The 24,356-nt window shown below is 41.9% G+C and overlaps 2 protein-coding genes across 7 annotated transcripts in view; both read right to left on the reverse strand.

The window, feature by feature from the left end:
- LOC115403871 (interferon-induced protein 44-like) overlaps nt 1–24,356 on the reverse strand; it is a 391,401-nt gene that overhangs the window by 327,181 nt on the left and 39,864 nt on the right. The gene's annotated exons all lie outside the window — the stretch shown is intronic.
- LOC115403851 (uncharacterized) overlaps nt 1–24,356 on the reverse strand; it is a 244,366-nt gene that overhangs the window by 166,600 nt on the left and 53,410 nt on the right. Inside the window, exons 1-6 of one of the 4 annotated variants that reach the window (XM_030112856.1) lie at nt 3,156–3,254; nt 2,664–2,718; nt 2,114–2,147; nt 1,788–1,980; nt 1,354–1,506; nt 1,003–1,174 (exon numbers count right to left, since the gene is read on the reverse strand). The exons of 2 other annotated variants lie outside the window; for them this stretch is intronic. In XM_030112856.1, the coding sequence (XP_029968716.1) occupies nt 1,003–1,174; nt 1,354–1,506; nt 1,788–1,980; nt 2,114–2,147; nt 2,664–2,718; nt 3,156–3,173 (625 nt within the window). In that variant the 5' untranslated portion in view covers nt 3,174–3,254. Of the gene's footprint in view, nt 1–1,002; nt 1,175–1,353; nt 1,507–1,787; nt 1,981–2,113; nt 2,148–2,663; nt 2,719–3,155; nt 3,255–15,660; nt 15,696–24,356 lie in introns of those variants that run through there. One more of the 4 variants, XM_030112859.1, reaches the window with a different exon arrangement.

The raw sequence follows: 24,356 nt of genomic DNA on the forward strand, positions 1-24,356 counted from the left end.
ACTAACAGCCGCATTCGTCATGTGAACAAGCCTGGGGGGAGCAAGGCCACTGCCCTCTGTCACTCAACAAGAATAATAATAGATTCATCAACCTTACTGTCTGCCAGGAGGTTACGAATGTAATCTCTCATTCGAAGAAGACGCCACAGCGGCGGCAATCCGCCGTAGGTGAAGGAGAAAACAGGGTAGCTACTGTTGCAGCCTTTGGAAGGCTCCAACCAACACGGTGGCAAGGCTTCCAGCAGACGGAGCTTTATGATGCTGCATAGGCTCATCCTGTTATCTTCAAACTGTATGCGAACTGCACATGAGAAGAAAAAGAGGAGCTAAACCTGGGATAACATTAATACCTTTCTAGGGTCATCCAGGGGTCACAAGTGACGTTGTTAGTATGCATACTTGAACTGCACATGCGAGAAGGGGAACATCAAATGCTTTCAGCACCACCTTCTGGTGGTCAGGAAGGATGAAATAGAACTGTCATTTTAGACTGAGTTTTATTAAGAGGGAAAAGTGATGACCTTGTCCATCAAAATGACTGACAACAAAAGAAGATTACTGTCAGTGTGTTTATTTGCGTCTGACTCCATGGCTTCAAACTTCTTTTTTCATTTATATCCAATCTGCTTTATCAAACTGTCCATAATGACATCTGGTAGCACATGGTGAATCTTCCCTTAAAGTAGTGGTCCCCAAACTACGGCTCACGGGCTGGATACTGCCCGCCTCCACATTTGCTCTCCCCCTTCCTGAGAAAATCCTAGAGTCATGCCGGGCTCATAGTGGATTCATTTCGGCTCCGGTCTGGACACCGCAACTAATCAGTCGTCATTAAAATTACTGCAGCACCTACACAGGAGGGTAGAGTACTGGACTTTCCTGGTACGAAAGCAGCCTAAGTCTGAAAGTCTTCAGAAAGAGTGAAATTCACAAATAAGTTTGAAGTACCTGATTTGGGATGAGGCGTACAGGTATTTCAAAAATATATACATCAACTCTTACCTAACTCGATGGCTGCTTCTCTGACGTCCCGTATCTTCTGAACTATTGTGTCATTCAACATTGTTGGTGTGTAGACAGCAACAAGACAAACAAGAACACTAACTTTATCATTCATAGTTGGTTTACTGTTGTAGAAGGGGTTACTCTCAGACAGGGAACAGTCAGGGTTGAACTGGATAAACAACAAAAAACAACAAAAAAATGTTACATCCCATTTACTCCTGCAGTTCTTCAGGTTGTTATGATAATTATTATGACATTTTTTGGTCAGAATTTCATCCATTTATTGCAGAACTGTGCTGTTTTTAATTAATAAAGTCTGAGGGAAATTCATTGATGCAGTTATCTTACCTTGTATCCTTCTTTGACGTTTCCTTTCAAAATCAGTTTGATGTCTTCGATATTTACCCCTCCCCTGATGCCCTTCTCAATGCCCATGGTGTCACTGAAGATGAAGGGATAAAAGGTTCCAGGACCTTCTTTGGGGATTTTATAACTTTTGTACTGCAAGTTAAAAAGTCATAATGACATGGCAATGTTAACATCTGTCTCAGGTAAAGTCAGCTTCTTAGATTCTCCCTTGTTCGTTTTCTATGTTGAGCTTTTCTTTTCTTTTTTTTTCTTTTTTTTTCCGTAATTGGTTGAAGTGCTCTCCTCCAGCTCAGAAAGTGTCAAAACAACTGAGAGGAAGTTCTCCATCTTTTCACAAATGTTGAACAGTACAAGATAACAACAAAATGAATGAATACAATTTTTTTTCAATGTACTGAACAGTATTCCCATACCTTTTTGGTTACGATGCCATCCCACAACGGTCCTGTCAGCGCTCGAGTTGCGATTCTGCCTCGCAGAGTGCTGTCAACAGAGTTGATGAAACTGGATTTCCCAGAGCCTGGTGGTCCAATCAGCAGAACTCTGAGATATTGGCCTTGTTTTTTAGGCTGATAGTTCTGAACAAACTCATGCTGAGCTTTATCACTGGTCAGAAAGAAGGTTGATTCGGGTTAAAGCACACAATTATGGCCACAAATGTATTCTGCAAGGGTTCCACATCTTCCATAAGGTATTACACAACAGACAACATGAGAGGCACGATGCACTGAATACTTACTCAAATTGGATCTCTCTACATGTGTCCCAAAAAGCTGAAATGCGAAAAAGCCAAAAGCATATTGTGTTACAGTCATTTCATCAGCAGTCACATTAGTATGTGTGTGTGTGTGTGTGTGTGTGTGTGTGTGTGTGTGTGTGTGTGTGTGTGTGTGTGTGTGTGTGTGTGTGTATACACGTTTTTCCATCCTTGTGGAGACCAAATGTCCTCACAAGGATAGGAAAGTCCGGCACGATGTGCCTTGTGGGGGCATTTTTTGGGTCCCGATGAGGGGAAACAGTGTTTTCTTGACCATGTTGTTGTTACTGAAAAAAGTAAAAGTGCAAAAACATTTCTTTAGGGTTAGGCTGTGTTTTGTTGTGGTTTAGGGTTAGGAGTTAGATATGAATGAGAGTCAATAGAAGGTCCCCACGAGGATAGAAAGACAAAAGTGTGTGTGTGTGTGTGTGTGTGTGTGTGTGTGTGTGTGTGTGTGTGTGTGTGTGTGTGTGTGTGTGTGAGTCATTACACTTTCATTATGTCCTCATTTGAGATCAGACATTTATCTTACTTGGAGATGGCAATGGAGGTGGAGGAGCACCAACAGGAGGTTGAGGACCAGGTCTCTGTTTTCCAGACCAAGATAAAGTCACTTTTGCAGAAGTTATGTAAAATATTCAGATAAGTAACCAGTTCCTCCAACTATCAAGTGATCATATGAACTCCACTATAGAGTGGCTTTAGCAAACAGAATATGCTCAGAATTTAAAATGCCTCACAAAAAAACTAATGCTCAACACTTTACCTAAAAAGCAAAAAAAAAAAAGACAAATATATGCATTAAAAACAATTTCACAAGAAAGAGTTGGCATTAGATTTTTAGTTTCAGTTTGAATGATTCCACAACAATAGAAACACAAAACAGTCAGATCTTGATAAAGAGCCAAACAGTTATGATGCAATTTTCACTGATTAATAAAAAAATTAATAAATCAAATTATTTTGATGCTCCAGTAGAAAACTGTACACTCTTTGTTGATCTATGTATGAAACAAAATCTTACCGACAGATTGACTGACATCCTGAATTCATCAAACCTGAATGTTCTTTTCTGAAGTTAAACCTGAGGACAAGAATGAAGACTCTGCAGTTGATGCTGTGAATCTGTTGCTGTCTGCTTGCATTTTCAATATAACCAGCACTGTGGGGAAAAAAAGGTGTGCCCAAGGTGTCTGAAGTATTTTTTCTTTCAGTTTCTCTTTTTATGATCACCTGATCTGGAGGGTGTGATAGGGTGCACTAATCTTTAAATCACAGCTTGTCAGTGCCTGTGGACAATTTGTTTTGTTCAACTATTTAACGTTCCCTGCAAAATACAAACTGCACAAATCCCCATGAGCTAAAGCACAGGATTTAAGTGTATCACTCATGTAAAAATCGGAATAATAAATTAACTATATTTGATGTCTTTCAGGAAATACAAGTTGAACTTGGGAAATATTGACTTCTTATTATTCAACCACCAATCCCTATACACTGTTCACAGCAATTCTGCCATTTTTATTTGTTCTAACCCACTGCGCAAAAAGACGTTGAATCAACGTCTATTTAAGGTCATTGTTGGACGTCCCAGCAGGGCACCCACAAGGTGCAGAATGTAACGCCAGATGACGTCTTTTTTTTTTACGTAATTTTGACATCGGGTATCGACGTCACCAGGACCTCGAGACAAGGGCCAAAAAAAAAGTGGGGAAAACATAAATTAAGTTGACCAAAATCTAACCACTGAGTTTTCAGTCCCAGCTTCCATCTTATTCTCTCATTCATTTCAGCATTTCATTTCAAACGGGTGACACACGAGCTTCGAACTCACGACTTACTGTCCCGCGATCCTCAGCCTTACCTGTGGAGCGGTTAGTTTATTGAATGAATATCCTGTAAACGGGAGGGTGACCACTCCCACTGAGCAAAAAGACGTTGAATCAACGTCTTTTTAAGGTCATTGTTGGACGTCCCAGCAACGTCCCCACAAGGTGCAGAATGTAACGCCAGATGACGTCTTTTTTTTTTACGTAATTTCGACGTCGGGTATCGACGTCACCAGGACCTTCAGACAAGGGCCAAAAAAAAGAGGGGAAAATATAATTTAAGTTGACCAAAACCAAATCTCCAAGTTTGTGGCATATTCTTTCAGTTATTTCAGCAATTTATTACAGACGGGAGACACTCGAGATTCGAACTCACGACTTACTGTTTGGCGATCCTCAGCCTTACCTGTTGAGCTGTTAGTTTATTGAGTAAACCATCTGTAAACGGGAGGATGACCACTATTTTGCGGAATACTACTTATCCTAAAATAAAGTGGTGGTTTTAAAAATGTTTATGTGTTTCTCCAAAGTTCACAATTTGATGAAATTACGTACTAAATTTAACCGCTTGGGCCGCTCTTTTGTTAGACATAATTCTATCTTTACGAGACAATGAAAACAAACAGACTCAAAGAAAAATAAATACAAGGCGGGGTTAACGTTCACACAAACACTTTTCCAATGGTAAATTATCAACGTTGTCTGGATGTTGAAATAACGTTGTTTTTCAACTGACATATTTCAGGAAAATTTTTTATAAGTCATGATTTTAAAAATACTGACGAGTATTATATATATATATATGATATATACGCCGCACGGTGGCGCGGTGGTTAGCGCTCTTGCAAGAAGCAAGAAGGTCCTGGGTTCAAATACCGGCCGGGGCTCGGGGCCTTTCTGTGTGGAGTTTGCATGTTCTCCTCGTGTGTGCGTGGGTTCCCTCGGGGTACTCCGGCTTCCTCCCACGGTCCAAAAACATGCATGGTAGGTTAATTGATCACCCTAAATTGCCCCTAGGTATGAATGTGTGAGTGAATGGTTGTTTGTCTATATGTCAGCCCTGCGACAGACTGGCGAACTGTCCAGGGTGTACCCCGCCTTCGCCCACAGCAGCTGGGATCGGCTCCAGCCACCCGCGACCCCGAAAGGGATAAAGCGGCAGAAAATGAATGAATGAATGATATTTCAATGTTGAATCCACAGTGAGTTTACGACACAACTTCAACCATTTACTCAGTCAAAGGTTATTTTCCTATTACTTCATTTGAATCAATCACCTGCAGATGCTAACTTGAAATGCATAAAGACGGCACCAACCTCCTGACAAGCCAAGGTACAGCAAAATTCACAGGTACAGGAAACTACGATCACAATCCAATTCTTTTTAAACAGATTTTATTGCAAAAACTTCACAGTGCTCAAAATACCGGACCAGTGACGAATCTGCAGCTAACTCTTCCTCCATCCGCTGTCCCAGCATGCTATGGTGCTGACTGCCCTCAAAAGGGACTGTGACCGGCCAGTCCAAGGTGGCTCCAGACTACCGTCGGTCCACAAAACAGGAATCAGGGTTCCCCGACAACCGCTGGACTAGCGATCAAGGGAAAAACACTTAATTAGCCCGACAGCAGCGTCTCCAGCTCCATGGTTTTCGCAGTAAAGTGTACGCATCTGACACACCTCCACTTCCGGGTTCACTCAGTCAAGCTAATATACATTATGGCAGTCAATAAGTGAACACAGACACAGAACTTCCTGTCTGTTGCCCTTCAAAATAAAACAAAAATAAAATACATCAAAACCCGTTTCATACATAATACGTCATCTCATCTCTTTCAGATGGTAAACACTTTTAATCAAGGAACATAAAGTTTCCCCGACTTTCGAATGTTCAATCGCATGTAGACGTCGATATTGGGTCCTAATTTCGACGTCCAGATTTTCAACGTCATCTAGACGTCGAAATTGGGTAATAATAAGACGTCCAAATACCGCACCTATTTTGGACGTCCAAAATAGGTCGATAATTGGTCTTGGACGGACCGACGCAATATGGACATGATCTGGACGTCCATACGACGTCCAATGTTTAAGGGGCTAGTTTGCAGAAAATTATTTATCCTGAAATGCAGTGCAATACACACGAAACAAAGTGGGGGTTTAAAAAAATGTTTTTGTGTTTCTCCAAAGTTCACAATTTGATGAAATTCCGTACTAAATTTAACCGCTTGGGCGGCTCTTTTGTTAGACATAATTCTATCTTTAGGAGACAATGAAAACAAACAGACTCAAAAACAAAGAAATACAAGCGGGGGTTAACATTCACATAAACACTTTTTCAATGGTAAATTATTATTATTTATACTGCTTACTATGCATAAAGTCCCATTGTAGAAGGTGACATGCTTGCCAAGGTTATTTTCCTATTGCAGATGCTAACTCCAAATGCATAAAGACAGCATCCAACTTGCTGACAAGCCAAAATTCACAGTTACAGGAAACTACGATCACAATCCAATTCTTTTTAAACAGGTTTTATTGCAAAAACTTCACAGTGCTCAAAATACCGGACCAGTGACGAATCTGCAGCTAACTCTTCCTCCATCCGCTGTCCCAGCATGCTATGGTGCTGACTGCCCTCAAAAGGGACTGTGACCGGCCAGTCCAAGGTGGCTCCAGACTACCGTCGGTTCACAAAACAGGAATCAGGGTTCCCCGACAACCGCTGGACTAGCGATCAAGGGAAAAACACTTAATTAGCCCGACAGCAGCGTCTCCAGCTCCATGGTTTTCGCGGTAAAGTGTACGCATCTGACACACCTCCACTTCCGGGTTCACTCTGTCAAGTTAATATACACTATGGCAGCCAATGGGGATGGCTTGTAGCTACGTCATCGAAGCTGAATACGTCACTTCCGTGTCCAAAGGTGCGATGGTGCAGTGCTGTGTCCCGTGTTGTAATAACAGGAACGATGTCAACAAAACCATACCCTACTACTGCTTTCCTCTGATATTACATCATTATATTATTTTTACTGATATTACAAATAATGAGGCGGACTCACGTTATATGGATCAGATTTTTATTGTTTCATTTAATTATGTCACAGAGCCAGACAGCAGCGGCACCGTAGCCAGGTCTCCTCCCCACAGCGGGGACGGTCCCACCGAGACACACACACCCAGCACCGGACCCGGTCCTGAATAGGACCCCGGACCGAGCAGGACACAGGACGGAGCGGACCCGGGACTCAGTCCACGAGGGCGACGCGTGCCCCCCGCTCCCGGTGCTGCTTAATTAAAGACAATTTATAGAAGTCTTTTTGTCTCAATTATTTTTATTAAATTTTGCACAAATTTATAAAAAAGATAACCAAAATAGAAACATAACACGTAAATAATGAATTTATAAACAATGATCAAATAAAGAGAAAACAAAACAAAACAACAAAAACCAACAAAAAAAAAAAAAAAAAAAAAGGAAAAAAAACAGGGCATACATTACAGTAAAATGAGTTATACTGCATTACTAGCATTGAAAATATCTGCAGATTAGAGAGAGAGAGAGAGAGAGAGAGGAAAAAAAAAGGTGGTGATATACTATAAAGCCACTAACTATTATTAGCATTATTAGATTGTGCCAGATAGTCCATGAAAGGCTGCCAAATGTTAACAAATCTACTCAAGTTGTCCATCATGATGTACATGATGTATGATCCTCTCCAAATGCAAGACCGAAGTAAGGTCCGATAACCAGGTCCTGAATTGAGGCACAGTGTCAGACTTCCACAAATTCAAGATCAGCCTCTTGGCAATTACCATCCCATACATTATAGTACTTTGCACAGAGACATTATGACTTTGCAGGGATGAGGAATAACCAAACATTGCTATTAGCGGGTCAGGTTTGAACACAGAGCCATGCATTTCAGAGAAACAGTTAAATATCGCAGACCAATAATCGTACAACTTAGGACAAGTCCATAAAAGATGGGACAGGGAGCCTTCAACAGACTTACAGCGGTCACATAGTGAGGAGATTGAAGGAAAGATTTTGTGTAGTTTCGATTTGGAATAATGAAGTCGGTGTGTGACTTTAAACTGAATAACTGATGTCTTGTATTAACAGAACATAATGGAATTCTGCGAAGAATGTCCTCCCACGTATCATCGTTAATTTGCACTCCCAATTCCTCTTCCCATACATTCTTGACAGAGACTGTAGAAAAGTTTATTTGATCTGAAAATATTGCCACAAATTTTGAAATCATCCCCTTTGTATCAGATGGACCAACCAAAACTTTAAAAATCTTATTATCTTCAGGGAATGATTCAAAATTGGGAAAGCATTTACAAACATAATTTCTTAATTGCAAGTATCTAAAAAAGTGTGTATGGGGGAGAGAAAATCTGTGTTTTAACTGAATGAATGAGGCAAAATGATTATCAATATATAAATCTTTCAAAGTCACTATACCTTTTACTCTCCATATATCAAAAGCAGTATCTGTAAGGGAAGGCAAGAAGGCATGATTTCGATAAACGGGGGAGTAAACAGAGGTGTGTAACAGTTTAAAGTTTCTCCTAACTTGCTGCCATATCTTCAGGCTATTCAGGACGACACGACTATGAATTTTCACATTTGCAGGTAGTCCAGGTGATGAGAAAAGAAGTGCTGGGAGTGAGCTGTTTTGAACTTCATACTTCTCAATGGCCACCCACGAAGGCATTTCTGCCGAAACTCCGGGTTTGTAATCTTCCTGCCAGTAAACCAGGGCTCTTAAGTTCGCTGCCCAGTAATAATGTAAAAAGCATGGCAATCCCAACCCGCCTTTCTCCTTTGGTTTATATAGGTGTACTTTTGAAATTCTGTGAGCTTTAAAGTTCCAAATAAATGGTAAAATAATTGAATCTAATGATTTGAAAAAATTTCTTGTCAAAAAGATTGGAAGATTTTGGAAGAGGTAAAGAAACCTCGGAAGGCACACCATTTAAATTGCATTTATACGTCCAATCATAGAAATAGGAAGGGTACGCCATTTATCTATATCATTTTTTAACTTCTCCACCCCTTCCAAAAAATTTAGTTTAAATATTAATTTAGGGTCATTTGGCAAGACTACTCCAAGACACTTTAATTTATCTGTTATTTTAAAGGGAAGGCTGTGTAAAAAATTTGGATCAAGATTTGCGCCAAAGGACATGAATTCACTTTTTTGCCAGTTAATTGTATATCCAGAGATATCGCCAAATGATTTTAGGAGGCTAAGTAATACTGGGATAGATTGCTCTGGTTGTGACAGGAAAATAACAATGTCGTCTGCATATAAGGAAAGGTGGTGGTCTACATTCCCCAGATGTATAGGCCTCAAAAGGGGATGGTGCCTGACTCCAATGGCCAGAGGTTCAATGGCAATTGCAAATAAGAGAGGGCTAAGAGGGCAGCCCTGTCGTGTCCCACGATGTAGTAGAAAAGAGGCAGATTTTTCTCGGTTAGTAAGAACGAATGCCGAGGGCTTAGTATATACTAACTTGATCCATGACACAAATCTGGAACCAAGTCCAAACTCCTCAAACACTTTCAACATATATCCCCACTCTACTTGATCGAATGCCTTTTCTGCATCCAAACAGAGGGCGGCAACCTTGTAATGTCTTTCATATTTATGGTAAATCATGTTCATCAATCTTCTAACATTAAAAAAAGCAAACCTTTTGGGAACGAAACCAGTTTGATCTGTATGGACAATAGAAGCTATGTGTTTGTTTAACCTATTTGCCAATAATTTTGTAAAAATTTTCATATCAGAATTTAGCAGGGCAATTGGTCGAAATGATGAGGCTTCCAACTCATCTCTACCCTCTTTTGGTATTAATGAAATGTTAGCTTCATACAAAGTATCTGGGAATTTGTGAGTCTGAAAGGAGTGATTAAACATCCTTAGTAAAAGGGGAGCCAACTTTTCAGAATATTTTTTATACAACTCAATGCCAAAACCGTCCGGACCTGCAGTCTTTCCATTAGAAAATGACTTTATTACATCTATAATTTCTTGAGCTGTAATGTTTGCATTTATGGCATCCTGTGCGGTCTTACTTAATTTGGGGAGATCTAGCTGGCCCAACCAATTGGAAATGTTTCCCTTTGCTTTAGACATATACAACTCCTGATAAAATTCCTTAAAGCGGTCATTAATACTTTTAGGATCAATAACTTCTTCTCCAGTTTTTAACCTTATTTTATGTATGGTTCTACTAGCTTGCAAACCTCTCAGTTGCCGGGACAATAATTTGAGGTTTATCCCCCAATTCAAAATGTTTTTGTCTTAATTTTAATAACTGACCTTGTACTTGATCAGCTAAAATTGTATTGTATTCATATTTTAACTTTATAATATTCTGTAGGTAAGAAATATTTGATGACAATCTATAAGAGTTTTCTAATTTTAAAAGTTGAGCTTCTATCCCTGAAAGACGTTTTCGTTTTTCCTTTCTCATCCAAGTTTCAAATGAAATTATATGTCCTCTAATCACCACTTTAAGGGTCTCCCATAGTATGGAGTCATTTACCTCTGAGTTATCATTAGTTTCAAGAAACTCGGAAATTTTCACAGATAAAAACTGATCAAATGACTTATCAGAAAGTAATGAGGGGTAAAAGCGCCAGTTAAATTGTTGCTTTTGGTGGTTGAGATCAAGAACCAGCGAAGTTGGAGAGTGGTCAGAAATTAATATGCTGTGATACTTTGAGGATATCACATTAGATATCAAATTGGAGTCCATTATAAAAAAATCTATTCTTGAGTATGATTTATGTCTCGGTGAGAAGAAAGAATAATCCCTGGCTGTAGGATGTTGCAGTCGCCATATGTCAACTAAATTCATAGAACACATTAAATTCTTTAACATCGTGGAGGATGCAGATGATTGGGTTGTAGGAACAGACTTGTCCAGGAAACTATCCAGTACACAATTAAAGTCACCACCCATAATAATGCGTGTGTCAGAGGAGCTGGGGAGTAGATTTAATATTTTGCTGAAAAAAGATGTTTCATCAAAATTTGGAGCATAAATATTAATAAGTGTAACATGCAATGAGTAAATGTAGCCTGTCACCACAATAAACCTGCCGTTTGGGTCACTAATTGTAGAGATGTGTTTAAATGAAACATTTTTACGTATTAAAATTGCTACTCCTCTTGCTTTACTGGAAAAAGTAGACTGAAAGATCTGACTGGCCCAGCTACACCTGAGTAACTTTTCTTTTGAAGGCCTGACATGCGTTTCCTGAAGATAAATAATGTCAGCATGAAGGGATTTTAAATGAGAGAACACCTTCGTGCGTTTTAACACATGACCCATTCCCCTTACATTCCAACTGGTAAAAGTAATACCGCCACCTTTTGAAGCTAGACGAGAATGCATATATAATTAAAGCAACAGCAATGAAGGCGAATGCATCCCTTGGAAAAGAAAGAAAGAAAAAAAAAAAAAAAGTCACAAATGAACATAACCCCCCACCCCCCGTCCCACTTTTCAAAACTAAGTGAGAGCCTGTATCCCAAAAAACCATTTAGGGGTTGCCGGTCCATAACAAACAAAACTACCACTAATACTTTGGCTCTCTCACTTGCAAATCAAAAATTACAATTATCAATATGGTCAAAAAATGGTCTTAATCAGATTAATTGGAGCAAGAAAAACACATACCCAGGCTTGTTTTAACCAAAGACACATCCATCGTTCAGGTTAAAGTCTCTGCAAAGACTTCAGCTTCCCGCGGAGTGGAAAACACTTTGTCGATGTCTCCGTGGGTCACTCGCAGCCGTGCCGGATAGATAAAGCCAGTCTGCGCATCAGCATCCCGGAGCTTCTTACGAACCCCATCAAAAGCCTGTCGCCCCTTCATCACCTCTGCTGGGTAGTCAGGGAAAATATGAACTACCTTGTCGTTAAAGCGAAGAGGAAACTGTTGACGGGCAAGCTGCAATATCTTCTCCCTGGTCTGGAAGTGATGAATCCGGGCAATCATTATGCGTGGCCATGCGTCTCCAGCGCGTAGCTGCCTCCCCACGCGGTGTGCTCGATCCACTTCAACTGGTCTTTCAAAGTTATCTGCACCGAGAAGCTTCGGGATAAACTCCGTAATAAACTCCGTAGGGCGCCCCTTCTCAATCTGTTCAGGGAGACCCACAATCTTGATATTTTGACGCCTGGAGCGAGCTTCGAGGTCTATCATTTTCGAGCGAAGTGCCCCATTTTCTGAGCGCAACTCTCTGCAAGATTGTTCCAACACTGAGAGGCGCCGGTCGTACTCACAGTTAGCTTCCTCTATTTCTTTCACACGGTTCCCGAGGCTCAATAATGAAGCTTGGGTGGATGCAATCAATGCCTCCAATGCATCAAAGCGATCAGTCATCATTTTACTCATATTTTGTATTGCAGAGAGGACACTTGCTGAGTCAGTCAGGTTTACCGGCTCCGCAGCTGCAGCGTCCTGCTGGCACGGCGAAAGTCCGTCTTCGTCATTGGGGGTTTTATCCGACTTCTTTCCGCGGTCTGCTTTTGGCCTTGTCATCTTGAACAGTTCACAAGTCAGAAATTGTGCAAAATAGTTCTTCAAATGTTTTTTAAATAGGCTTTTTGACCGAAATTGTTAGAGCATAGCGAGGAGCTCAAGCTAAACACTCCTACTCCATATGGTGCTCACTAGCGCCCCCCGACAATTTATAGAAGTCTAAATAAAATGTTTGGCTAAACGTCCTCTGTCTGTATTTAATCTCCCTTTAGCTGATATTATTTTCTAGGCTGCTGGCATCACATCACTGATTAAATAAATCATTTGCTAAACTTTAGAGTTGATTTACATTTCAGTCGCGGTTCTTCAGGTCCATGCTGGTTCCCATATCAGCTCCTCTCGTGGCGCCGGCGCATCAAAAGTAACTCTATCGGCCAGTACAATATTGTGTAAAACAGCACAGGACGAAATAAAGTCACACATCTTTTCAGGGCTGAACAGCAGCATTTCCCTCGCTGGATCTGAAGCTGCTCTGCAGCAGCTGTGCGTCTTCTCTCACTGTTAAAACTGCCTCCTCTCCGTGGCAGGATGGACCAGTCAGTTATCCAAAGTTAATAATCCTTTATTAATCCCACAGGGGGGATATTATTAGATATTCTGTAAGGGCTTTTTTTTTTAATTATCATTATTGTTCTTTTACTTTTTAACCTGTACTGAATGTGTGCTGCTTCTGCTTTATGGCATGTTTGAGGTTTGGTTTAAAATTATTTCCCTGGATGACACTTCTAGAAGAAACTGTAAGTTGTCCACAAACCGCAGACAGACAGTACCCGATTCTAACATAGATAATTAATTAATAGTTAAGTTACACAGCATGATGCGACGACTGACACCCTCGTGTTAATGCTAGCTAGCCACTTACTCACCTCAACCTCGTAAATGTTGTTTTTCATTGAAGCCTGTACTTTCCCTTTCAGACTTCCACCTGTCCCCACAGAAACATTTACAACTCGGTTTGAGTTGTAAGGGTTTACATCTCTCTTCACTGACTTTGGAAAGTCAGCAAAATTCACTGTTAGTGTGAAAAAAGTGGCCGGTTCTTTGGCAACAGCCATTGTGTTTACCCAGAAGTGACTTGTGATGTCACACTAGCCACTCCTGTCTGTTGCCCTTCAAATAAAACAAAAATAAAATACATCAAAACCCATTCCATACATAATACGTCATTCCTCATCTCGTTCAGATGGTAAACATTTTTAATCAAGGAACATAAAGTTTCCCCGACTTTCAAATGTTCAACCGCATGTAGGTGTTGACATTGGGTCCTAATTTAGACGTCCAGATCTTCAACGTCATCTAGACGTCGAAATTGGGTAATAATAAGACGTCCAAATACCTCACCTATTTTGGATGTCCAAAATAGGTCTATAATTTATGGAGCCCCTAAAGGGACATCAAAAAAATTATTTTTTTTAGTGAGTTCTACGTGCTCACGTAAAGCTTTTACGTGCGCACGTAGAACTTTTTCGTGCTCGCGTAAAGTTGTTTACGTGAGCACGTAGAACTTTTACGCAAGCGCGCAAAAGTTCTACGTGCGCACTTAAAGCTTTTAAGGGAGCACGTAAAGTTGTTTATGTGAGCACTTATAACTTTTAAAGGAGCACGTAAAACTCAGCTCCCGTCCATAAGCTCCCGTCCGCGCGGATCCCTCCGCAGACATCTGCGCACAGCGTTGGGTGCACACCGGTTGCACCGCTATACGCATGCGCCAGAACGCTACAGCAAACATGATTGCTGGTCTTGATTCAGCTGCACCGGCAGCGGATGGCACGGCAATATTCATGGTTCAGAAGTCCCGCAATTTTGGCAAAAAATAAACTTTTCCGGATTCTGGATATCGATCCTCTCAGGTCTGAGGTGGAGGTAAATAAGGAGGGGCTCAGTGGATGACTAAAAACTGGAATTAAAGGAGGACAGAAACACTTTGTCTGGAGGAAGATCACGCCGCAATGAGCAGCGTCACCTTGGACGAACGGACACCGGCTGAGGTTTGAATAGGTCCATTCATGTAACCCTGATATAGCAAATAATGAGGCTGACACACTTACACAGCTCATATTTTTATTGTTTCGTTTATTTATGTCTCATACAGCAGCTGCACCATGGCCAGGTCCCCGCCCCCCCAACACACACACACCCAGTACCGGACCGGTGCTGAGCAGGACACGGGACCGAGCGGTGCTGCTGGACCAGAGCAGCCGTCATCATGGCCGAGATCCTGGAAAGATAAACAGAAATCTGCCGTTCATTGACTGCAATAGTGACCAGGCTGGGGAACCAATAATCAATAATACACTGAACCAAATTAATGTCGAAGTGTGAATAAAATGTTTGACTAAACGTCCACTGTCTGTATGTAATCTTCCGTCAGCTAATATATTATATCTGGGCTACTGGCATCACATTTTATTTATTTTATTTATAGATTTATTTTCATTCAAAAGATGACACAAAAAATATACATAAAAGAAAGTAATACATACATGAATGAAAACAGAGCAGAAAGAAGAATAACTTATGTCTGCCTCTTCTTTCATCAGTTCATATTTTTACATATTTTCACAATATTTACAAACACCATAATATTTTTCACCAAATTTTACACTCATTACACACACCTATTATTTTTTTTTTCTCTATCTACCTCTTCTTTATCCAACCGCTTATATTCCGTCTCCAATTTCAATCATTATCTGTAATCAAAATTCAAAAACAAATTCCATTCTGTCAGAATAAAATTATGCAATGTTGGACACATAATCTCATGTGTCCAACATTGCATAATTTTCCAGTAATGTAGTTTTTACATTTCTTTTAAATGCTGTGATTGTTCGCATTTCTTTCACTTCTTTCTGAAGGGCATTGCACAGATTGGTTCCCTTAACAGTCACAGTGAGTTCCATTATTTTTGTTTTGGTTTTTAAAAATGTCAATCCCTTAGATTATAACAAAGTTCTTTTTTGAATCTTTCTTGAATTTTTCCTGGTAACATGTTCCTATTAGCTTTATGTAATATCTGAAGTATTTTATAGTCAACTACATCATCAAATTTTAAAGAATTATACTTAAAGGTATAATACAACATTTTCTCGAAAAGACGAAGCCCCACGTCTGTTACTCACTTTTTGAACAACGCGCATGCTCCAGACCATCCGCCCGGCTCTCCTGCTTCTCCCAGAAAACGCGGAAGTGTACGAGCGCGATCTCCTCTTCTCCGGCGTGCACGGCTCTGTACAGTTTCTGCGATCCGCCTCGCTCATAAATAAGGCTTTTTTTTCCGAAACAGCTACAGTTTCATTATGTTAGACTCACTATCGGTAAGTACGAGCTCAGAAGCTCACCGGCTACATAAACACTCTGAATGCGCAAAAGGGAGAAGCTGATTGGGCGCAAGCACGTAGAACCGCCTTACGAAAGCAGCTCGTCAGAATGATTGACAAACAGACCCACCAATTATTTAGGTGATCCACCCGGAAATCAAAATGTTGTATTACACCTTTAATGAATAGTGGGTTTGATAGGTCTCTATTCCTATTATTACGTATAATTTTCAGAGCCTTTTTTTTCAAAATGAACATTGGTTGTGTATAAGTTTTACAGGTCGTCCCCTAAATTTCCACACAATAAGTTAAATATGGAATAATTAGTGATTTATACAAGTTAAGTAATGCTGACTGATTTAAAACTGCTTTTACTTTATGTAGTACTGCAATAGATTTAGCTATTTTATTTCTAATATAATTTATATGTGACTTTCAGCTAAGGTCTTTATCAATAATAACACCTAAAAATCTTGTTTTCTGTACCCTTTGAATCCCATCTATTTTATTAGTATATTATTTTCTCTGTCATTAAACAATATAAAATTAATTTTTTTGACATTTAAAACTAATTTGTTGCTGTCAAACCACTATTTTATCTTGTTGAGTTCTACATTAACTACTTCTACTACCTCCTTTAAGTTATTTTCCTGAATAAAATCACTGATTAGATAAATCATTTGCTGAACTTATAGTATATTTACATTTCAGTCATGGTTCTTCAGGTCCGTCTCCTCCGTCCAGCCTCCAGTCCGAGCCTCTCCTGGTTCCTACATCAAGTCCTCTCATGGCACCAGTGCATCTAAAGTAACTCCATCAGCCAGGACACTATTTTCTAAAACTACACAGGACAAAATAAAGTCACACACCATTTCGGAGCTAAACAGCACCTTTCCCTGCTGGATCTGAGCGTCTGAAATGCGCTCTGCAGCAGCGCGTGCGCTCTGCAGCAGCGCGTGTGCACTGTTAAAACTGCGCTCTCCGTGGCAGGATCCATCAGTTATTGAAAGTTAAAAATCCTTTATTAATCCCACAAGAGGAAATTTTATTAGATATTCTTTAAGAGCATTAGTTTTTTTTAAAAATATACATCACTTTTGAATCTGTACTGAATATGTGCTGCTTGTGTTTTACGACATGTTTGAGGTTCGCTTTATAATTCAGTTTTTCTGTGCTGCACCGCAAATCCACACTGACTCAAACTTATGTACATGATGTCAGACCTGATTTCATCTTTCCATACCATTATCATATTGATAAATAGAAAATAATAGAATAGAATAGACTTTATTTATCTCACCACGGGGAAATTTCAAGTTACAGAGGCTAGAACACACATGGGGGTGCAACAAAGCGATTGAAATGTGCAAATAAAGAGTAAGAATAATTTTGAATCTTAAGAATAATAGCAGAAATCCAAGATCTAACTTTATATATAACATGAAAATATAAAAGAAGCTATATGCACAAATGCCGATCTCGTCTTTCATATGGCAGTGCACCCTTGTGCCGTTTTATGATCGATTAATAAATGAGAGGCTGGCCTGGGTGTCTTTTATTGACTAAGCTACAGCCTGATGGCTTCAAAGACTCACTTTTCAATGTTAACTTCGGTACTGGTTTGTTTGATGTAGCGCTCCGGAGCATGCGTATAGGTGCGACCGGTGTACACCCAATGCTGTGCGTCCCCGGAGGAATCTGCGCGGACGGGAGCGTACGGACGGGAGCTGAGTTTTATGTGCTCCCTTAAAAGTTATAAGTGCTCACGTAAACAACTTTACGTGCTCCCTTAAAAGCTTTACGTGCGCACGTAGAACTTTTGCGCGCTCGCGTAAAAGTTCTACATGCTCACGTAAACAACTTTACGTGAGCACGTAAAAGTTCTACATGCGCACGTAAAAGCTTTACGTGAGCACGTAGAACTCCCTAAAAAATAATTTTTTTGATGTCCCTTTAGGGGCTCCGTAATAATTGGTCTTGGACGGACGGACGCAATATGGACATGATCTGGACGTCCATACGACGTCCAATGTTTAAGCCCGAATCCAGGGCCGGCCCGGGCTTCAGAGGCGCCCTAGGCGAGCCCGAGACGAGCGCCCCTTGGGAGCGTGTTTTTCGAGCGGTCCCAACATTTGTTGAGCTGGGGGGGGGGGGGGGGGGTGCGCTGAGGAGCAATGCCGAACAATACCGATCAGTGCTGGGCAGCGCCGAGGATGAGGAGCGCAGTGCGTCGGACCGCTGCACAGCGGTGCACACGGAACACAGAGCGTCGTGGCGCCCCTTGTACGACCGCGGCGCCCCCCTCGGGACGTGGCGCCCTAGGCGGCCGCCTAGTTCGCCTATGCCTAGAGCCGGCCCTGCCCGAATCAACGTCTTTTTAAGGTCATTGTTGAACGTCCCAGCAAGGTACCCACAAGGTGCAGAATGTAACGCCAGATGACGTCTTTTTTTTACGTAATTTCGACGTCGGGTATCGACGTCATCAGGGCCTTCAGACAAGGGCCACAAAAAAGTGGGGAAAATATTTAAATTGAATTTAAGTTGACCAGAATCTAATCGTTGTGTTTGAAGTCTGAGTTTCAGGCATATTCTTTCAGTCACTTCAGCATTTCATTACAGGCGGGTGACACACGAGATTTGAACTGACAACTTCCTGTGCAGCAGTCCTCAGCCTTACCTGTTGAGCTGTTAGTTTACAGAATATTTCATCTGTAACCGGGAGGGTGACCACTATTTTGCGGAAAACTACTCATCCTGAAATACAGTGCAATACACACGAAACAAAGTGGTGGTTTTAAAAATGTTTGTTTTGTGTTTCTCAAAAGTTCACAATTTGATGAACTAAATTTAACCGCTTGGGCGGCTCTTTTGTTAGACATAATTCTATCTTTACGAGACAATGAAAACAAACAGACTCAAAGAAAAAGAAATACAAGGGGGGGTTAACATTCACATAAACACTTTTCAATGGTAAATTTATCAACGTTGTCTGGATGTTGAAATAATGTTGCTTTTCAACTGACATATTTCAGGAAAATTTTTACAAGTCATGATTTTAAAAATACTGATGATTATACACATCTAAAGAATGTTGATATTTCAGTGTTGAATCCACAGTGAGTTTACGACACGACTTCAACCATTTACTATCGTTTTTTTGACGTCCAAGGTTATTTTCCTATTACTTCATTTGAATCAATCACCAGCAGATGCTAACTCCAAATGCATAAAGACAGCATCCAACCTGCTGACAAGCCAAGGTACAGCAAAATTCACGGGTACAGGAAACTATGATCACAATCCAATTCTTTTTAAACAGATTTTATTGCAAAAACTTCACAGTACTCAAAATGTTCAACCGCATGTAGATGTCGATATTGGGTCGATATCGATAAGACGTCCAAATACCTCACCTATTTTTGACGTCCAAAATAGGTCTATAATTGGTCTTGGACGGATGGACGCAATATGGACATGATCTGGACGTCCATACGACGTCCAATGTTTAAGGGGAGGGGAAGATGGAGCTGGATCTTCACCATCCCATCTGGTCAGTCTCGATAAACATAGTAAATCCTTGATGGAATAATGAATGAACACCAGTTATCAAGAATTTGCATGACCTGCTGAATATTGATTTAGAAAGAAAACAGAGTGAACTCATGGAAATATTTAGGTTCAGCAAGGATAGACAGAAGGAGAGATGGACAGTCATAGACTAACTTCTGTAAGATTTCTTAAACAGCTGATGTATTTGAAGGCAGCAACACCATATTACAACAACAAAGAAAGGGTTGTTTCAGCAGTGTGAAAGTGAAACAATCTGCAATATTCCTAAACAGCACAACATTGTCTTTAATTATTTACCACATAAACTCCATTTAAATTTGAGTAAATCAGCGACAAGCAAGGGATTAAAGGTGTAATACAGGATTTTGATTTCCGGGTGGATCACCTAAATAACTGGTGGGTCTGTTTGTCAATCATTCTGACGAGCTGGTTTCGTAAGGCGGTTCTACGTGCTTGCGCCCAATAAGCTTCTCCCTTTTGCGCATTCAGAGTGTTTATGTAGCCGGTGAGCTTCTTAAGTCAAAGAATAAATTAGCAGCTTATGCTGCATCTGCTCACATAAAACATATTATTCTGTTGAAGGAATTATTCCTTTTTAAAAAGCAGCAACTCTGCCTGACAAAACATTTTTTGAGAGGAGGGGTGGCATAACTGTTATGTGGCAAAAATAATAGAATGGTTGTTTTTATTGTACGAGCAAAACAAAATTGAAAGTGCATTCCACAAGTTACCACAGTTGAAAAAAACTAAAAACAAATGAGTAAAATTAATAAATGAGAACAACAGAAGAAAAACATAACATAATCTCTGCTCGAAATTAATGTTCATGTTTAGATTATGTTTCAAGTAAAGTATCATCAATATTTAAATGCAATGTGAGTGTAGTGGAATGTTCTTTTGTTTTTCAGTTCACATACTGATCATTTAATCAAGATTCTCTTGAGGGAACATTTTGTTCAGATGACACATGAACTTTATTCAAGAAAGGGACACAAAGTAGAAAGAACTTCAGGTGAACATGTTCGGTAGATGTTCTATTTAGAGTTAAAAGTGAATATAGTCTAACCTGACACGCCAGATGGACAGTTTCATATGTCCGCCACGGAAATATTTCACAAGTCCCTCTGGGTAGCTGCTCTGCCGATTTGATTTCAGAGGTGGGACCTTCAAAACAATCAGTAGCTGTCTATTGGACGACTGTTCGAACCAAAGAAGAAGAAGATTGGACGACCGTTCTGACTGACACGTGACACACGCAACACAGACCAATCCACCTCAACGCCACGGTACGACGTAGCTTACATGCGCTGCTGCTGAGAAGCACTAGACATCGTTTCCTGACAAAAAGGCTTGAAGTGATGTTCTGTGCTCCTCTTTCAAAGAAGAAATCGAGTCGATTTCTTATAAAACTGCAGATATTGCCGTGTCCACGGAGATCGCTGCACATGCCGCCATTGTTTTCCAACTTTCAGGCGCTTCCCACTGTTGACTCGTTTTCTTGTCACTTCTGCTCTTCCAGCAGCTCCCATCTCTTTTCCTTGATTGGGCCTGTAAAATTTTAACCGAGTGAAACCATTGGTCATCGGAGCGCTACAAGATGGGATCTGCAGGATTTCAGGAACTGAATCAGGCAGGCCCATCTGCTATGCAATGTTAGATATGGTCTGTATACTGAAGGAAAATGAATTTGAGAAGAAGTCAATTTCACTTAACTGAATCTGTGAAATCAATATCAACAAAAATCACATTTGTACTTGTAAACATCCAGTTTTCATGTAAAAAATATGAAGTCAAAAAACACGAAACACCTATTTTTCATGTAAAAAATAACAAAATAATTTAAATAAAGGGCAATCTTTCATCATTAACATAAATACATTATGCAAAAAGGCTGCCTTACTTTAACTTAAGTAAACTAGGATGTTTTCATCGGTGTACGGAGTCCAGGTTGTATTTAGAGTATAAAATTCTGCTGTACAGCTTGAGTCACAGGCTGAAAGAGGAAGTCAGTAATTATCAATACTTGCACCATGTCCAGGAGACAATGACTACGTTTACATGCAGTCAATATTCGGGTTAAGGTCAATATTCCAGTTTCTGAAACATTTGGAATAACCTGTTTACATGCTTAAACACACAGAGTTACTGCTATTTACATGATCAGGGATATCCACATTCAAACCACAGTGCACAGACGACATCATGACTGCATTTGCACTTCTTGCCACTAGGTGTGCTGTTTGCATGCATGTTCAACCTTATTTTACACTGACACCACAGAAGAAGAAGGGCCCCGCAGGCTCTCTCTGCATGTTGTGACAAAAAGAGTGTTAGCGGCAAGATGTGGTAATATGTTCAATGATGCGGTGCACCGTTTTTTCAGTGAAAGAAAAGACCTGAATGATTGTTTCCGCACATTCTATTTACTTAGCAGCAGTTAAACTGTATCACAAGTAGTTCCTGTACTCAAAAGACGAAGAATCCTTGCAGATAGAGTATGTGCAGAACAGTATTTAATGTCCCTTTCGACCGGGATATTCCGATCCGATATTCCGTTTATACGAACAGAAATTTGGGTTAGAAAAGGAGTAACCCAGGGGTAATATTTGGGTTTTTAAAAACTGGAATATGAGCATATTTGCCAGAGGCGGTGCTTAAAGCACTGGAATGTTCCCTTCGCGCATGGGTAGCTCGAGTATGCATACCAACATCACTTGTGACCCCTGGGTGACCCAGGAACTGTATAAGTTCAGGTCTCCGCCCAGGATCGGCTCCTTTGTTCTTCATGTGTACAGTTCGTACACATTGTGGACTACGGGACGTGCCTGTGCAGCATCATGACACACCATCACTGGGAGCCTGGTGAACGTGTAGATCGAGCTGCTGATGCCCTCCAAAGGCTGTGACGTGTTGCAGTCCCGTTCACCTACTCGGCAATGCTGAGGCAGTGTCGCCTGCGGTGAGAGATTCATTCATAACCTCCGGGCAGACGGTGAGGTTGCTGAATCTACTACTCTTCATGACTGATGGGGGGGTTACGGCTCGCTCCCCCCGGGTTTGTTTGCATCACGACCGCGGCTGTTGTAGCGTGGTTGGTGTTAAGCCTGATTTACGGTTCTCCGTCAAGGTGACAAAGTACCGACGCCGGCAACCCTACGCTGTCACTGAGCATATCTTGCTTCTGCGTCAAGGGAATGACCTCCTCTGTAATTTCACTGCCAAGCCGCTAGGCGGGCATTGCTGTGTCTTTGTTTATTTGTGGGTGGCTCTTCGCGGGTCTGTTGTTTCTCTTCCGGTCAGTCAGAGGCAACAATGGCGACAGAGCAGTTGTGTTTGGAGCTGGAGCTCATCAATGTGGAACAACAGATAACGTTACTCCAATTGTTGTTGCACAGGCGGTCTTGTTTTGGAGCGAACCATAGGGCTTCGATAAACTGGATATTACATAAAGACCCGGAAACTAGGTTCTGAGCGGACCAATCACAACCCTTGAAGTTCACGTCACCACGTGTCGACAAGACGTGGGTTCGGATTTTTGGGAGGTGCGCGTCAAAGCCCTAGCATAGGGTCTGCGTTGACGGCATAGGTTCTGGATCGCTGCAACGCAGAAACATACAAAGGCCTTTACTTGGGGTTGTAAGAAGTGAGCAACGGTGTGATACTGTGCTTCTGACGGTTGTGAAGCCGCATTTGTGCTCCCCGCCATGCGAGGTGCCGCCGCTGCTGCCGCGGTTGGCGAGGAGTGTGGCGGCGTATGGTCGCAAGCTCGGCTAAGCAGCTAGCCTGTGATGTATGTTGCGATGTGGGAGGCCAGCCGCCTCTTGCAACTGGTCGCTGCGTGTCTTTCTGGTCTGTTGCAAGTAAAGTCGCTCCGCCGGGTGAGCAGGCGGATGGGGGGCTACGGACTGGCTTGCTCGCGGGTGATTGAGGTTGGTTGTGCGGGTGACACAAGCCTCCTTCCTCGGCTTCTCTATGTTGCTGTTTCTTCTGGCCTGGTACTGCTCCGATGGTAGAGCAACGAGGGTGCCGCTGGACGGCTGTCCATTCTCTCAAGCACAGCCCCAGGCTGGCTTTCATGGGCTTGGTAGTACGACGTCCTGGCAACTGAGGGCCCGACTTGCTGCTGAGTAGCTGTTCGGAGCCTGTTGGGTGGACCACCTTGAATGCTAGGGCACCATCTACCAGGCGGCTCTATGGTAGTTGGAGGAGCTTGTTTGCACAGTTGTGCAGCGGCCTTGGGGAGGACCCACTGCTCTGCCTAGTCCCCATGGTCCTGAACTTCTGCAGTCTTTTTGGATGGAGCCCGGTCCCCATTCACCCTGAGGGTGTATGTGGCAGCAATATCTGCCAGCCATACATGCATTGCGGGTGGCGTGATTGGGGGCCACACTCCGGTGTCGGTTCCCTCAGGGGGGCTGTGAAGCTCCCCCCCCCAGAGCCCCACGGCTGCCCGCCTGGGACCTGCATCTGTGGAAGGCTCTGCATCTGTGGAAGTCAGCCTCCCTATGAGCCCCTGGCAGTGGCGGGGCTGCAGTGGGTGTTGCGTAGGACGGCGTTCCTGCTGGCCATTACCACGGCGGAGCATGTGGGGGAGCTGCACGCTCTGTCTATTTTCCTGGCATGTCTCCGGTGGCATCCGGATGGGGCGGGCATCATGCTGTGAATGCTGCTTCCTTCCTAGGGTGCTTTCGGGGCTGCAAACCTCCAATCTATGTGACTCACTCAATGTTGGATGACCCGGGGGGCCTGCTGGGGCTCTTGTGCTAGCTACAACTCTGGGATGCTGCATGGCTGCTATGCAGATGTGGCAATATCTGGCCAGCCAGTGGTCTTCTATGGAGACCCTGGTAAGGGCTTTGCTCTCTCCAGGCAGCGCCTGTCCCACTGGGTTGTGGACACCGTTCGCCATTCCAGGCCGCAGGTGGGCC

Source organism: Salarias fasciatus, chromosome 17 (genome assembly GCF_902148845.1).
Source record: "Salarias fasciatus chromosome 17, fSalaFa1.1, whole genome shotgun sequence".
Classification (NCBI taxonomy): domain Eukaryota; kingdom Metazoa; phylum Chordata; class Actinopteri; order Blenniiformes; family Blenniidae; genus Salarias; species Salarias fasciatus.